Below are 13,302 nucleotides of genomic sequence, written 5' to 3'. Positions count from 1 at the left end.
GTTACAGAGGAGCCGACATATTTAGTGACCATGAACTAGTTGTCAGTAAGATTAAATTAAAGCTGAAGCGTACTGGCCATGATAAAAAGAGTGAGATTGGTAGACAATATGATTCTTCAAGATTAAAGGACCCTGTGATAAAGAATGAATTTGTCTTAAAACTCAGAAATAGATTTCAGGTCTTAGAGGACCTAAATGACGAGACTGAGATCACATGGACTTTAATTAAAGAAAACTTTCAATCTACTGCTAAGGAAATCCTAGGACACAAGAAACCAGAGAAAAAGGACTGGATCTCTGATGAAACATGGAACAAAACAGAAGAGAGAAAGAAGCTTAAAAATAAAATTCATAGTGCTCAACATTTGGCTGACATGAGCAATTTAAGAGCTGAATATACTGCTAAAGATAAAGAGGTCAAAAAGTGCACAAGGAAAGACAAGAGAGATTACATTGACAATCTGGCTGAAAAGGCCCATAGAGCAGCTGACTTCGGTAACATGAAAACAGTATACAACATAACCAGGCAACTAAGTGGAAAATGTAACAAAAAGATTGGTGAGACTATCAAGGCTAAAGATGGTAAATTACTCACTACAGAAAAAGAAGTTGCTGAAAGGTGGAAATCACATTTTGAAGAAGTGTTGAACAGACCTGAACCAGAAATTACTGCTGAACCAGAACCAGGACATGAAATAGACATAGACACACGACCACCAACTATTCAAGAAGTTAAAGCTGCTATACATAGTCTAAAGAATGACAAAGCACCTGGACCTGACTTAATAACTGCCGAAATGCTTAAGGCAGACATAGATCTTTCTGCTAGGACTCTAACTGATCTCTTTGATAAAATTTGGAGGCAAGAAAAGATACCAACGGACTGGTCTAAAGGTATAATCATAAAACTTCCTAAGAAGGGAGATTTAAACAAATGTGATAATTGGAGAGGAATTATGCTGCTTTCTAACCCAAGCAAGGTCCTATGTAAAATTATTTTAAACAGAATTGATGAGAAAATTGACAATAAACTAAGAGAAGAACAAGCTGGATTCCGTGCTGGAAGGGGCTGTGTTGACCAAATTTTCACCCTTAGGACGGTTATTGAACAATGTGTTGAATTTAACAAGCCACTCCATGTAAATTTTGTTGATTTCTCTAAGGCCTTTGACTCCATACACAGACAAACACTCTGGAAAATACTAAGAAGTTATGGTATACCTGAAAAGATGATAATTATGATAACTAAATTCTATGACAACTTCCAAGCCTGTGTTTCAGTTGGAAACAATAAGACATCTGATTTCTTTAGAATAAGCACTGGAGTTAGACAGGGATGCATTTTATAACCTATTCTATTTATATTGGTCATTGACTGGGTGATGAAGAAAACCAGAGGACAAAAAACGTGGTCTCCAGCTGGGCATACTAGGACACCTAGAGGATCTGGACTTTGCTGATGACCTGGCACTGATTTCAGAAACAATCAAACATCTACAAGCTAAAACAGATAAACTAGTCAAATATGCAGGACAAGTCGGGCTCTTTGTTAATGTCAAGAAGACCGAAATTATGAATATACCTACAAACCCTGATCAAAATATAACAATAAATGGTGAACAATTGAAACAAAGCAACAAATTCACCTATCTGGGGAGTGTTATCAGCAGCGAAAATGGCTCAAAAGCTGATATTAAGACCAGGATTGATAAGGCTAGGGTTGCTTTCAACAGTCTACACAACGTTTGGAATTCAAAGAAACTTGCTCTGAAAACAAAAATCAGACTTTACAACAGTAATGTGAAATCAGTTCTTCTTTATGGAGCTGAATGCTGGAGAACTGTGAAAACTGAAACAAATCAACTTAATGCATTTCACAATAGCTGCCTAAGAAGAATTTGCAAAATATTCTGGCCAAACAAAATATCAAACATTGAGCTGTATGCTAAGACCAAGTGCAATAGTATTGAAGCAGAAGTGAAATATAAAAGACTAAGGTGGCTAGGGCATGTGCTCAGAATGGAACAAAATAGGTTTCAGAAAAAGTGCTTAAAATGGAACCCAACCACTGGTAAACGTAAACGGGGACAACCAAAAATGACCTGGAGGCGGAGCACTGAAAAGGACCTCTTTAATTTGGAATTAACATGTGGAGAAGCTGAAGCACTTGCCAAAAAAAGGAATTCATGGAGGAACAAGGTGTCCGTATTCTCTAGACTTAACAGTCAAAAAGAGAGATGCGCCTGATGATGATGACATTTTTAGGACTTTATTATAGAGTTGCTTCGCATATTACATTATACTTTGTTGTCCCAGGAATCAATATACCAAAAATCAGATCAATCGGATGATTAGATCACATAAAAATTTGTTGTTAAAAAAGTAAAAAATGCACATGTTTAAAATGGACGTACGGACATTTTGATGATGATTATAGAGTTGCTATGCTTTCTAAATCGTACCTAACTACTAAAGGAATCACCATGCAATATTTGAAATCGATAGAACCATTCTAACATGCCTAAATGCTATCCGTTACGGACGGACGGACGTACGGACGGACGGACCGACCCTAATTATAGAAAAGCTTCGCTTTTAAAAAACATATTAATTAATTAACAGATAATACTAAAAACTAAAAATAACACCCTTTTCTAGGTAAAAAATAACAAAAAGATAGATATAATAAAAAGACGAAAATATGAATAAAAAATAAATGTTATAGAATAGTAAAATGCCTGATGTTTCTTAGACAAGCTGTTTTATCCACTGTCCAAGAATAGTAAGAATTTTCTTCATTTCTCATGTACATGAAACATATTCGCTTCTCAGGGCTTAGCTCCTATAAAAATGGATTAAATGTAGAGATCAGTAAATTGATAGATCATCTAGATGATAATAGATAGATGAAAGGTTATTTAGATGGATTGATATTCTTATGTTTAGTTGGATAGATGAAAAAATGAATAGTGAATAGATGCATAGATTATTGAGAGGTAGATAAAATGAAGAATAGAAAATATATAGATGGGTCGAATGATATATTGGTAAAATTGTAAATAGATAAATGGATAGATTTAAGCATAAATTGATGGTTAGATCAAAGGATTGTCAGGCGTATGGATGCATAGATAGAAATAATTGCATGATAGGTATATTTAAATGCATGATTAGATAGATATAAATAGATGGATAGATTGATATTAAAGATGAATAGAATACATAACTCTATGGATTACCTGAGCTGCTATTAGAAAGCCAAGAGTGATATTTGCTGAAGTTGGTGCTATACCAGACCCTAAGCATTGGGGAACACACATTCATGATTGGACTCTATATCATTACATTTTTTGTGAAGATTCCCAAAATCAATGAAATACCATTGACAAGAGAACCACTGCCTGACTGCTTAAAGCTTGATTTTACACCCCCCTTTCATTATAATTTAATGTTTATAAAGTCATCTATTTCCAAGGAAAAAGAAGAAAAAAGTTACATAATACCATTCTGAAAAGTTTGGAAAAAAATGGAGACATTTTGAAAGAGAGGTGAAAGAGGACTGATTAGATTTTAATTTTAGATAGAGATTGTTTCCAAACATAGAATTAGACACAAAAATAGACATCTGAAATTTCATTTTGGTAATTATATTGCGATAAAGTAGTTATATCTTTTTAGAGATGATGGTCAGATAACAAAAAATAGATTAGAATTTATATTGTTTGTTTCAACCAAGTTTTTATATCTCTAAGTTAGTTGAAATCTAAATTTTTAGTTTTTATTTTTAATATGTTTTAGAACTATTCATAAATTAGAATCAATTTTGTTTTATATCTTTGAACATCCAATAACCATCCCGTGACTATCCGTCCTCCCTCATCACCTTAGAAATCTCTTAATATCTAAATTTTATAAGTTAAAAGACATGATTTGTGTGTTTTCCTTCATCAGATACAAAGAGATCAGATTCTTCTGATGTTTCTGTCACTGGGTTATCATCAAAATACATTCTAAAATAAATAGATGGATAGTTAAATTGAAGAAACGGTTAAAAATAGAACAATGGTTTGATTTTGAAGACAAGATAGGTATTGCACTATTACAATATGATAAAAAACTTCAATTTAACAAGTTATATAATAAGCCCTAACAAAATAGGGATAGATGTCACAACTTTTGACGTGCCAATTCTATTGACATCATATAATACCCTTTACCCAATCTCTTTTCTAGGGAGTTTCTTTCCCCCGTCCCTTTTTCTTTCCCTCTACTATGACGTCAATAGAACACGTAAGCCAAATGTGGTGACATCTATCCCCATTTTGCTGGAGGTAAAGTTTTCTTATGCCTAACAATTATTGTGGTTCCCTAACCTTGCAGGGCCATACTATGCCCAATTCAAACTAACACACGAAAGATTTGCCTGTGTTTATGGAAAAAATTCATTTGGGAACCATACAACTGAAAAAATATTATCTTAAACATGAAAACTTGTAATAATACAGTTTCAGATAAGATAAAAATAAAAGAACTTGCAAAGTGAATAATTAGATATTTGACTAAAAATTAATTTAATTTATTTGACAGAATAATTGGAATTAAATAATTTTAAACTATTGGATCTACTGCAGTTCACGGTAAAATATTGCGGGTAACGAATATTGCCAAAAATCATTGGATCAACCGCAGGGGAGTCCAAGTTAATTTTTTTTTTTTTTGGGGGGGGGGGTAAAAATTGAAAATCCAAAATTTGGGGAAATTCATTTAAGAGGGGGGGGGGAGGGAATCACCCCATTACCCCCCTCCTTGGACGTCTATGTTCAACCGTTTGGCAGCCTTTAAAATTCATAGATTTTTGGCAATATTCGTTACTAGCAATATTTTACCGTGAACTGCAGTAGATCCAAACTATTTTTTTTATCAACATATCCAATCCGCCTAATTTTATGGCAATGAAGTAAATATTATGTCTCAAGCGAGGGACTTATAGACTTACAAATTTATATATTTTTGTTGAAAAGACAGAAATAATTTTTCATATGATATTAGGATCAACGGGAGACCATTACAGTTTTTTATTTATTTACATTTTTCCTCTAGATATTATATAAACATATGAAAATGTAATGATATATATATTTTTTAAAGATTATTAGTTTGTATAAACATTAGGGATATCCCATTAAAGTGTGAAGATAAGAACTGAAACCTCTATTTCTTAATAGTTATTTCTCGCATCGTATTATAAACGGCTTTCCGCGGATATAGAATGTACAATTAATGAGATTAAAACTAGTTTTTTTAGCCCCGAGGTGACGAAGTCACCGGCTAGAAAAACTGGTTTTCATCTTATAATTGTACATTTCTATATTCGTAGAAAGCTGGATATAATACGATACTAGACATAGTTTTTTTCGTATGGATGAGAACCGGTTCCTATCCACCGGATTCGAATGAATACGAGAATAGTTATTTCTCGTATCGTATTATAAACGGCTTTCCGCGGATACAGAATGTACAATTATAAGATGAAAACCAGTTTTTCTAGCCGGTGACTTCGTCACCTCGGGGCTAAAAAAACTAGTTTTAATCTTATGATTTTACATATCTATATTCGTAGAAAACTGGATATAATACGATGCTAGACATAGTTTTTTCGTATTTATGAGAACCGGTTCCTATCCACCGGATTCGAATGAATACGAGAAAATAAATTAAAATTAATGAATGGGTAGTTTTTGTTTGTTTACTACTTTAGGTCAGGTTTGGTTATTAGTTACTGGACAAAGTGTCTCAAAAATCAGCCAGGTGACGTCATGAAAATGAGGGATTATCCATCTCTTTTTTAAGGGTTTTTCTTTCCCACTTCTCTCATCTCCCTCAATTTTATGACGACACGTGGCTGATTTTGAGACACTTTGTTCAGTTACGTTATATTATACTAGCGGCTACGCCCCTAGAGGCCTCTAGTGGCACTTTAAATGTTTTTGTTTGATAAAGTCTCTACTATAATTTTTTACGTACGATACCTCTTCATTTGACGTTGAAGTCTCCTAAACGTTTTTTAAAATTTCGATTTTTTTGTCATTTCTCTTGGGAGGGTGGTGGTACCCTCCCCCAAAATAGTTAAAAACCTTCCCGGGACTTATGAGAAGCTACCCTGTTAAGGAGAACCCGATCGGTTCAGCGGTTAGCGAGATCCTTCGGTACACACAGACAGACACACAGACATCCTGTTACTTTAGTATAAGGATTAGGTACTGGGTACGGTAGCCTCGCAGGTTTAGGCCCCACAGGAAACTTCCACCTGTCCTTTATTTTTAATTTTTATCAAACAAGGATGACAACATCCATAAAAGCGAAGCTCTGAAACGATATGACAGACGAACATTAACTTTTGTTAAGTGTCAGAACTGAATATACAAAATATGAAAATATAAGGTTTGACAAAATTATACCAACGTAAATTTGTTGCAAAACTTCTTAAATACAGAATTCTGTTTAAGGACATACTGACATTTTTAATACTTGATTATAGAGATGCTTCGCTCATAATATTGTACCTTATTGTAAAAGGAATCAGTAATCAAAAAATCAGATCAATCGGATGTTTTTATCACATAACAAATTGTTATTAAAAAATTAGAAAAAGCAACATGTATAAAATGGACGTACGGACATTCTGGTAATGATTATAGAGTTGCTACGCTTTCTAAATCGTACCTAACTACTACAGGAATAACCATGCAAAGTTTGAAATCGATAAGACAATTCTAACATGTCTAAATTAACGAATAAAGCTAACTATCTCGGACGGACGTACGGACGTACCGACCCTAATTATAGAAAAGCTTTGCTTTTAAAAAGTGATAGGGGGGTTGGTGTTTAATTTGCTTTTTGAGGGACACTACCAAACAGTATACAAAATATTGATAATTACCCTTTAACATTGACTGGAAGATCTTGATAACTTATTTGAGTCTGCCAGCCTCCAAGACAAATGTAATTTGATTTTGGACCAACATTTATCCTGAATTATTAAGTTATATTACAAGAAATTTTTTCTTACATATAAATATTTATCTAGTATGACTTCGAAACCGATAAATTATTAAATATTCGCTGAAAACCACGTATAGCATCGTATTGCAGCAATTTTTTTTGTAAATATTTCAATAAAAAAACATAAAATTAATACCAATTTGTTATTTTTTTAATTTTAATATCCGCAGAAAGCTCTCTAAAATACGATGCGATAAATAACTATTATGAATCTATAGAACGAAGTAATAGGATTTTATTGGCTTCATATAGTTCCTTACATTGTTTTTTTTTGTCACTGATGCTTGATCAAACAATTCAAATAAAAAGACTTACTTTAAACCTTTTTCATCAGGACATTCATAATAGAACTGTATCAAATCTTCAGCATCTCCACATCTATATAAAATAAAGAAAGCTTATAGTTTATGAAAATAACAGCTTTAAAACCAATTCAATCAAAATTCAACCTTAAATAAGGAACTAATACCAAAAATATTTATTTAACTAATATTCTTTTTTATTGAGATATAAAAAAGAAAAAAAAATTATATCATTATATACTCTTCAAATTAATTATAGTTAATTGATTAGTTAAATAATCTTCATTTTCAATAGAACTAATATTATTATTTATTAATTTGCTATTGTGTTGATAGAAAAACCTTACCTGATGTTAACTGTTGTAAATCCCTGCTATCAAAATTTGGGTTTAGTAATAAAGAATTCTATTATTATTCATGGATAGGACAATGAAAATAAATAAACCACTCTTAATTTATTGTTCTAAGATTCTACAATTAATTGAGCCATGTATGTCTTTTCCGAATACGTTAATAATTACAAAAAATACATATACCAAACACTTTGTTTAGTTAAACTGATTAAGATATTGTAATTAAGTAAAACACACAGGACTTTTGATTTTCCCCATTGTCCAACCACAAATTATACCTATTTATGGTAAACACTAAACACTTAGCAATTAAAAATTACTCACGTCAAATTTTGATTTTTATAAAAAAAATAATGATAAATAGCTATTTTATCGAAGACAGTAACTTTATCATTTATATCTTATAATAGAGATTGAGTTTGAAATTTTTGAAACAAAAGTTGCCTAACTTTAAATTGGTAAAAAAATATAAAAAAAATGTTATATTGAAATTTACTTTATTAGGCACCATTATTAAAATGAAGTAACATGTTATCACTACTATAATCATAGATTATAATATTTATTTGCCTTTTTTTCATATAATTGGTTGACTAAACCTCCCTGGTTATCACATTGTTCTGTTTTGCCTCTGAGGTACAATTCTGTCACATTATGCAGACCATTTATAGGGCAGATTACTCTATCAACACCTTTCCTAAAATAAATTCAAAGTTAAGAATAAGATGTCCATCAAGGACAGACTAATCTTTCTATTCCTTTTCAATCAAATTTGAAAACAAACAGCTAAAGATATTACACTTAGAGCCATCTCTAAGACACTTTAGGGGCATAGTACTTTTTTAATTATTCCTTTTTAGAATAGATAATTGTATTTTTATGACTAGGTAAATTGGGGCGATAAATTTAGGTAATTTAGTATTAGTAATGGAGTATGGAGTATTTGTAAGCGTAAAATTTGTTTTTGTATAGATAGCAGGACAAAGTGTCTCAAAAATTAGCCATGTGACGTAAAAAAAATGAGTGATTAATATTATCCATATCTTTTTTAGAGGTTTTCTATCCCACTTCTCCTCTCATTTCCCTCATTGTTATGACGTCGCATGGCTGATTTTTGAGACACTTTATCCCGCTACATGTATAGAAATATAGCAAAATGCGCATTAGAAATAATAAGAGCTAAAATAAATAACCTTATTAGAGTAGTGTAGATCATATACTTTTCATCAAAATTTGTAAATGAACAAGCAGCATCTTTATAACTGGTTGGGGATCCCTCCTGAAAAAAATATTAGAGTAATAAATTAATAGATATAATTTTTATTATCTTTTTTGATGATTGGTAAAAGTATAAATTTATCAAGTAGAATTTATGGTACACCGACAAACGTCCTACCGCGACAAACGTCCTACTACGACAAACGTCCTACGCGACAAACGCCCTAAGCGACAAACGTCCTACTGCGACATCTATTAAGTAAAACGTCCTAAAAATTTAAAGGTCGAATTTTGTAATGCAAGGATGTATCGGGTTCGAAACCATACCATTTGATAGCCAACACAGACTTTGGGAAAACTGTCGGACAGATTTTTAAAATTTAGCCTATGGTTAAAGTTATTCAAAAAATAAATTTCAGTCAAAGATTATTTTCCTGTGTTTTATCGCCATTTTGAATTTTTATATTGATAAGTATTCTTACAATTAGAGGATTTTGTCCTTAAATTTGGAAGATTTTTTTTATTTCATAATTTTTGAAAATTTTTAGGACGTTTTACTAAAGAGATGTCGCAGTAGGACGTTTGTCGCGGTAGGACGTTTGTCGCTTAGGACGTTTGTCGCGTAGGACGTTTGTCGCATTAGGACGTTTGTCGTATTAGGACGTTTGTCGGTGTACCGAATTTATGACCCTTTTTCATTCCAAAAAAATTATTTACTTGATTTTGAAAGTAAGATTTGCTTAACAAAACTTTTCTTCATATCTTTAATTATTTTTTTACAAACTAAACTTTTTAAAAATATAATAAGGTTCTGGTTAAATATGTAAATACTGGTAATATCATTATTTCTTGTTAATTCTCTTTTATCCTTTTAGTTAATTCTAAATATAAAATCATTTCATGAAAATGGATTAAAATAATCCTTTAATTAACTTTCCAACTTTTTAGATAAAAATAACATTCCATATTTTTAAAGCAACAAATATTCTTTATAAACCTTTGTCCGTACGTTCAAACTATGGACATTTATTGTTCTTGTTTTCTGTCTGTTAATTTATAACGCAATGAGGATTAATGGTCACAAAGAGGAATTTCGAATCATGGAAAGGAAACGAAGTTGCGGTTTTCGTTACAGTAGCTTTTGAAAGGTTATTTTAGGATAGGTTATGTTAGGTAAATGTTAATGATTGCCACGCAGGGTTAGAAAATAGTCCCCGCATTGTTATGGCCCCCCGCAGGGACTATAAATACTAGAAAAGCTACTGTGAAAATACGACGAACCCATCAACTTCGTTTCCTTTCCATGATCGGAAATTTCTTAGATTAAATGCTTCTTAGTTTTCTCATGAACAATCTGCTTTAACTTACTTTTTTACCGCTCTACACATGGAAGTTATTATCTTTGTTTTAATTTAAAAGTTAAAGTTTAGCCCTTGCTATATGTAACTCCGCAGTATAATCTTAAAAAATAAAAATATTATGATACAGGTGAACGTTGCTACAGAATTCTAGATCTGTAAACTATGTATGTTGTATTTCATGATTAAAGGATACATTTTCTTTAAACATTTTTTTGTGTATGTATTACTAAAGCAAAAAAGCTTACCACAAATTACATAAACACTTTCTTGCCATATTTAGTAAATGTTGAAATAAAAAGACAATTTGTGAAGTAAAAGCTTAGCTTAGAACACACGACATAATTATATATAGAAAATCATTACTGTAAGGTTTTTTTTGTATGAGATAAATAAGTTTAACTTAATAAGTAGGTAATGCATTGGTCTTTTAATGGCGATTGCACTACTATAGGGACATCGAGTAAACTCTGCAGAGACTTTACATTTACCTTTAATAAGACGGAATCAAGTTTTAATTTAATCTTTGTATAAGAGTAACAGGATCTGTGACGGTCTGTATTTCTGTATGTGTTAATCATGCTAAATGCAGAGCTGATATGGTTCTCCTTTACAGATTAGCTTCACATTGGTCCTGGGAAGGTTAATTACTATTTTCGGGAGAGTACCTCCCCTCTAAATCGAATAGTATGACCCAACCCCAACAAAATTTTATCTCACTTTATTTTTGAAAGTTACATAAAAGGCAGCTGCTTTTCTAAAATTCATTTGAGAGAAAATGCGCAAACCATCCTATTGACTCCCTGTCAACTTTAACACTGCAGATAATTTTAAATCTGAAGATGGTTTCTGAAGATTCTTTATATAAGGCTTTCACAGTAAAAATCGCTCCATTACTGGTTTCAAAATTAAAGTTTTTACTGTACCAGTAAAACTTTAGAAGCCCCTAAAGCTAGATGTAACTTTGGAAGCAATTTAAAGAGGATGTGTTTTTATTCCATTTTCTTTATAGTTTGTCTTTATGTTTTTTGTTTTTGCAATTTTATTAAAAAAAGTTTTCTATTTGTATGGAATACATTTTGGTGTAAATGAGTTTTAACCAGCAATGTGTATTCTATATAGCTTTACTTCCATAACTTTCTAATTTTTTCGGAAGGATGAAAGCTGCAAAATCTTAAATTTAGAGCTATTTTTAACTTTTCATATCCCTCTCAAATTTGATATATTTTATATCTTATTTTCTAAATTTAAAAGAATTCTAGCCAGACAGGGCTTAAAACCATGTGGAAGCCTAACCACTATATAAATATTTTAACCTAACTATTATTACCCCAAAAACACTACCTAACTTATTGAGTTTTAAATTTATTTTATCTTCATATTTGTGTGATATCACCACAAGTTGTCTTGTTTTTAAGTGGAAAAGAGATTAACTAAATGTTTTGTAAAAATGTCACATTCTAGTTTTAAAAGTTTAGCATTTCAAAGAATCATTATTTTATAACTTTTAAATTTATATAAAAACTATTTCAAAGATATATCCAGTAAGATCTCAGAAACCATTAAATCGCAGTGTACGCAATTCCAGGGAACTTTGAAGTAGATTTTAGGCTTTTTTGCGACGAAGACCAAACTGCATAACTTTTGCACCACTTTTGACGTCATATTCTCCATCTCTTTTTTAGGGGTTTTCTTTCCCACTTCTCCTCTCATCTTCCTCATTTTATGACGTCACAGGATTCAAAAGTAACACAAAAGTTATGCAGTTTGATCTTCGTCCTTTTCGCAAAGGAGAAAAGTTTTTCTACTAAAGTTGCCCTCTAATTTTAATTAATTATACTTTTACAATAAAAAAGTAAAAAATAATTTCAGGTGGGAGATTTTCTAGGGTGATTACGCTTAGACCTATAATAAGCTTTATTGTAAAGGAGAACCCTATCGTTTCAGTGGTAGCGAGATCCTTTGCTACACACGGACAAACATCCTGTTACTTTTATTTAATGATAAAAATAATTGAGGAAAGTTCTTAAGTCTTAATAGAATCAATTGTAAAAAAAGGTTATATAAAGAATATCATGTTAAAACATTTATCTTATCCTATCTCATTTTTATTTGAAGAAAGAAAACAAACTTTTCTTTTATCTAATATTAGAACTAAAACTTATTGAAAAGTTGGAATTTTATATCACAATCAGATACAATTAATTATCCTATGATATAAAGTAGTAAGGTTATTTTTGTCTAAGATTTGGATAACTACTGAATTGATTGGTACACCGACAAACGTCCTACCGCGACAAACGTCCTACTACGACAAACGTCCTACGCGACAAACGTCCTAGGCGACAAACGTCCTACTGCGACATCTCTTAAGTAAAACGTCCTAAAAATTTAAAGGTCGAATTTTGTAATGCAAGGATGTATCGGGTTCGAAACCATACCATTTGATAGCCAACACAGACTTTGGGAAAACTGTCGGACAGATTTTTAAAATTTAGCCTATGGTTAAAGTTATTCAAAAAATAGATTTCAGTTAAAGATTATTTTCCTGTGTTTTATCGCCATTTTGAATTTTATATTGATAAGTATTCTTACAATTAGAGGATTTTGTCCTTAAATTTGGAAGATTTTTTTTATTTCATAATTTTTGAAAATTTTTAGGACGTTTTACTAAAGAGATGTCGCAGTAGGACGTTTGTCGCGGTAGGGCGTTTGTCGTTTAGGAGGTTTGTCGTTTAGGACGTTTGTCGCATTAGGACGTTTGTCGTATTAGGACGTTTGTCGGTGTACCAATTGATTTAGTTATCCATGTTAGGGATGCTTTGTATAGGTCTCGGGTTGGTTTTAAGCTCATTCTATTTTCATATTTAGGTCCTAAGATGGTTTTAGGCTATTTTTGACACCCCCCCTCCTCCCTTCACACACCTTCAGATATAGAGAACACAGAGGACAGGGGCGTAGTAGGTATTAATATGCCCTTAAAATACATGAGCAATAAAAAGGTGTATT

The 13,302-nt window shown here is 31.8% G+C and overlaps 1 protein-coding gene across 1 annotated transcript in view; it reads right to left on the bottom strand.

Annotated features, from left to right (window-relative positions):
• The window catches only part of LOC145325109 (uncharacterized), a 94,681-nt gene that overhangs the window by 4,001 nt on the left and 77,378 nt on the right, over nucleotides 1–13,302 (bottom strand). Inside the window, exons 16-23 of the mRNA XM_080167957.1 lie at nucleotides 8,911–8,996; nucleotides 8,323–8,414; nucleotides 7,712–7,739; nucleotides 7,378–7,440; nucleotides 6,941–7,030; nucleotides 3,945–4,010; nucleotides 3,240–3,300; nucleotides 2,739–2,842 (exon numbers count right to left, since the gene is read on the bottom strand). Of these exons, the coding sequence (XP_080024083.1) occupies nucleotides 2,739–2,842; nucleotides 3,240–3,300; nucleotides 3,945–4,010; nucleotides 6,941–7,030; nucleotides 7,378–7,440; nucleotides 7,712–7,739; nucleotides 8,323–8,414; nucleotides 8,911–8,996 (590 nt within the window). The remainder of the gene's footprint in view (nucleotides 1–2,738; nucleotides 2,843–3,239; nucleotides 3,301–3,944; nucleotides 4,011–6,940; nucleotides 7,031–7,377; nucleotides 7,441–7,711; nucleotides 7,740–8,322; nucleotides 8,415–8,910; nucleotides 8,997–13,302) is intronic.

The sequence above is a fragment of the Acartia tonsa genome, chromosome 7 (assembly GCF_053477335.1).
Source record: "Acartia tonsa isolate MP-2025a chromosome 7, ASM5347733v1, whole genome shotgun sequence".
Lineage (NCBI taxonomy): Eukaryota > Metazoa > Arthropoda > Copepoda > Calanoida > Acartiidae > Acartia > Acartia tonsa.
This window is presented reverse-complemented; position numbering and strand designations above follow the sequence as displayed.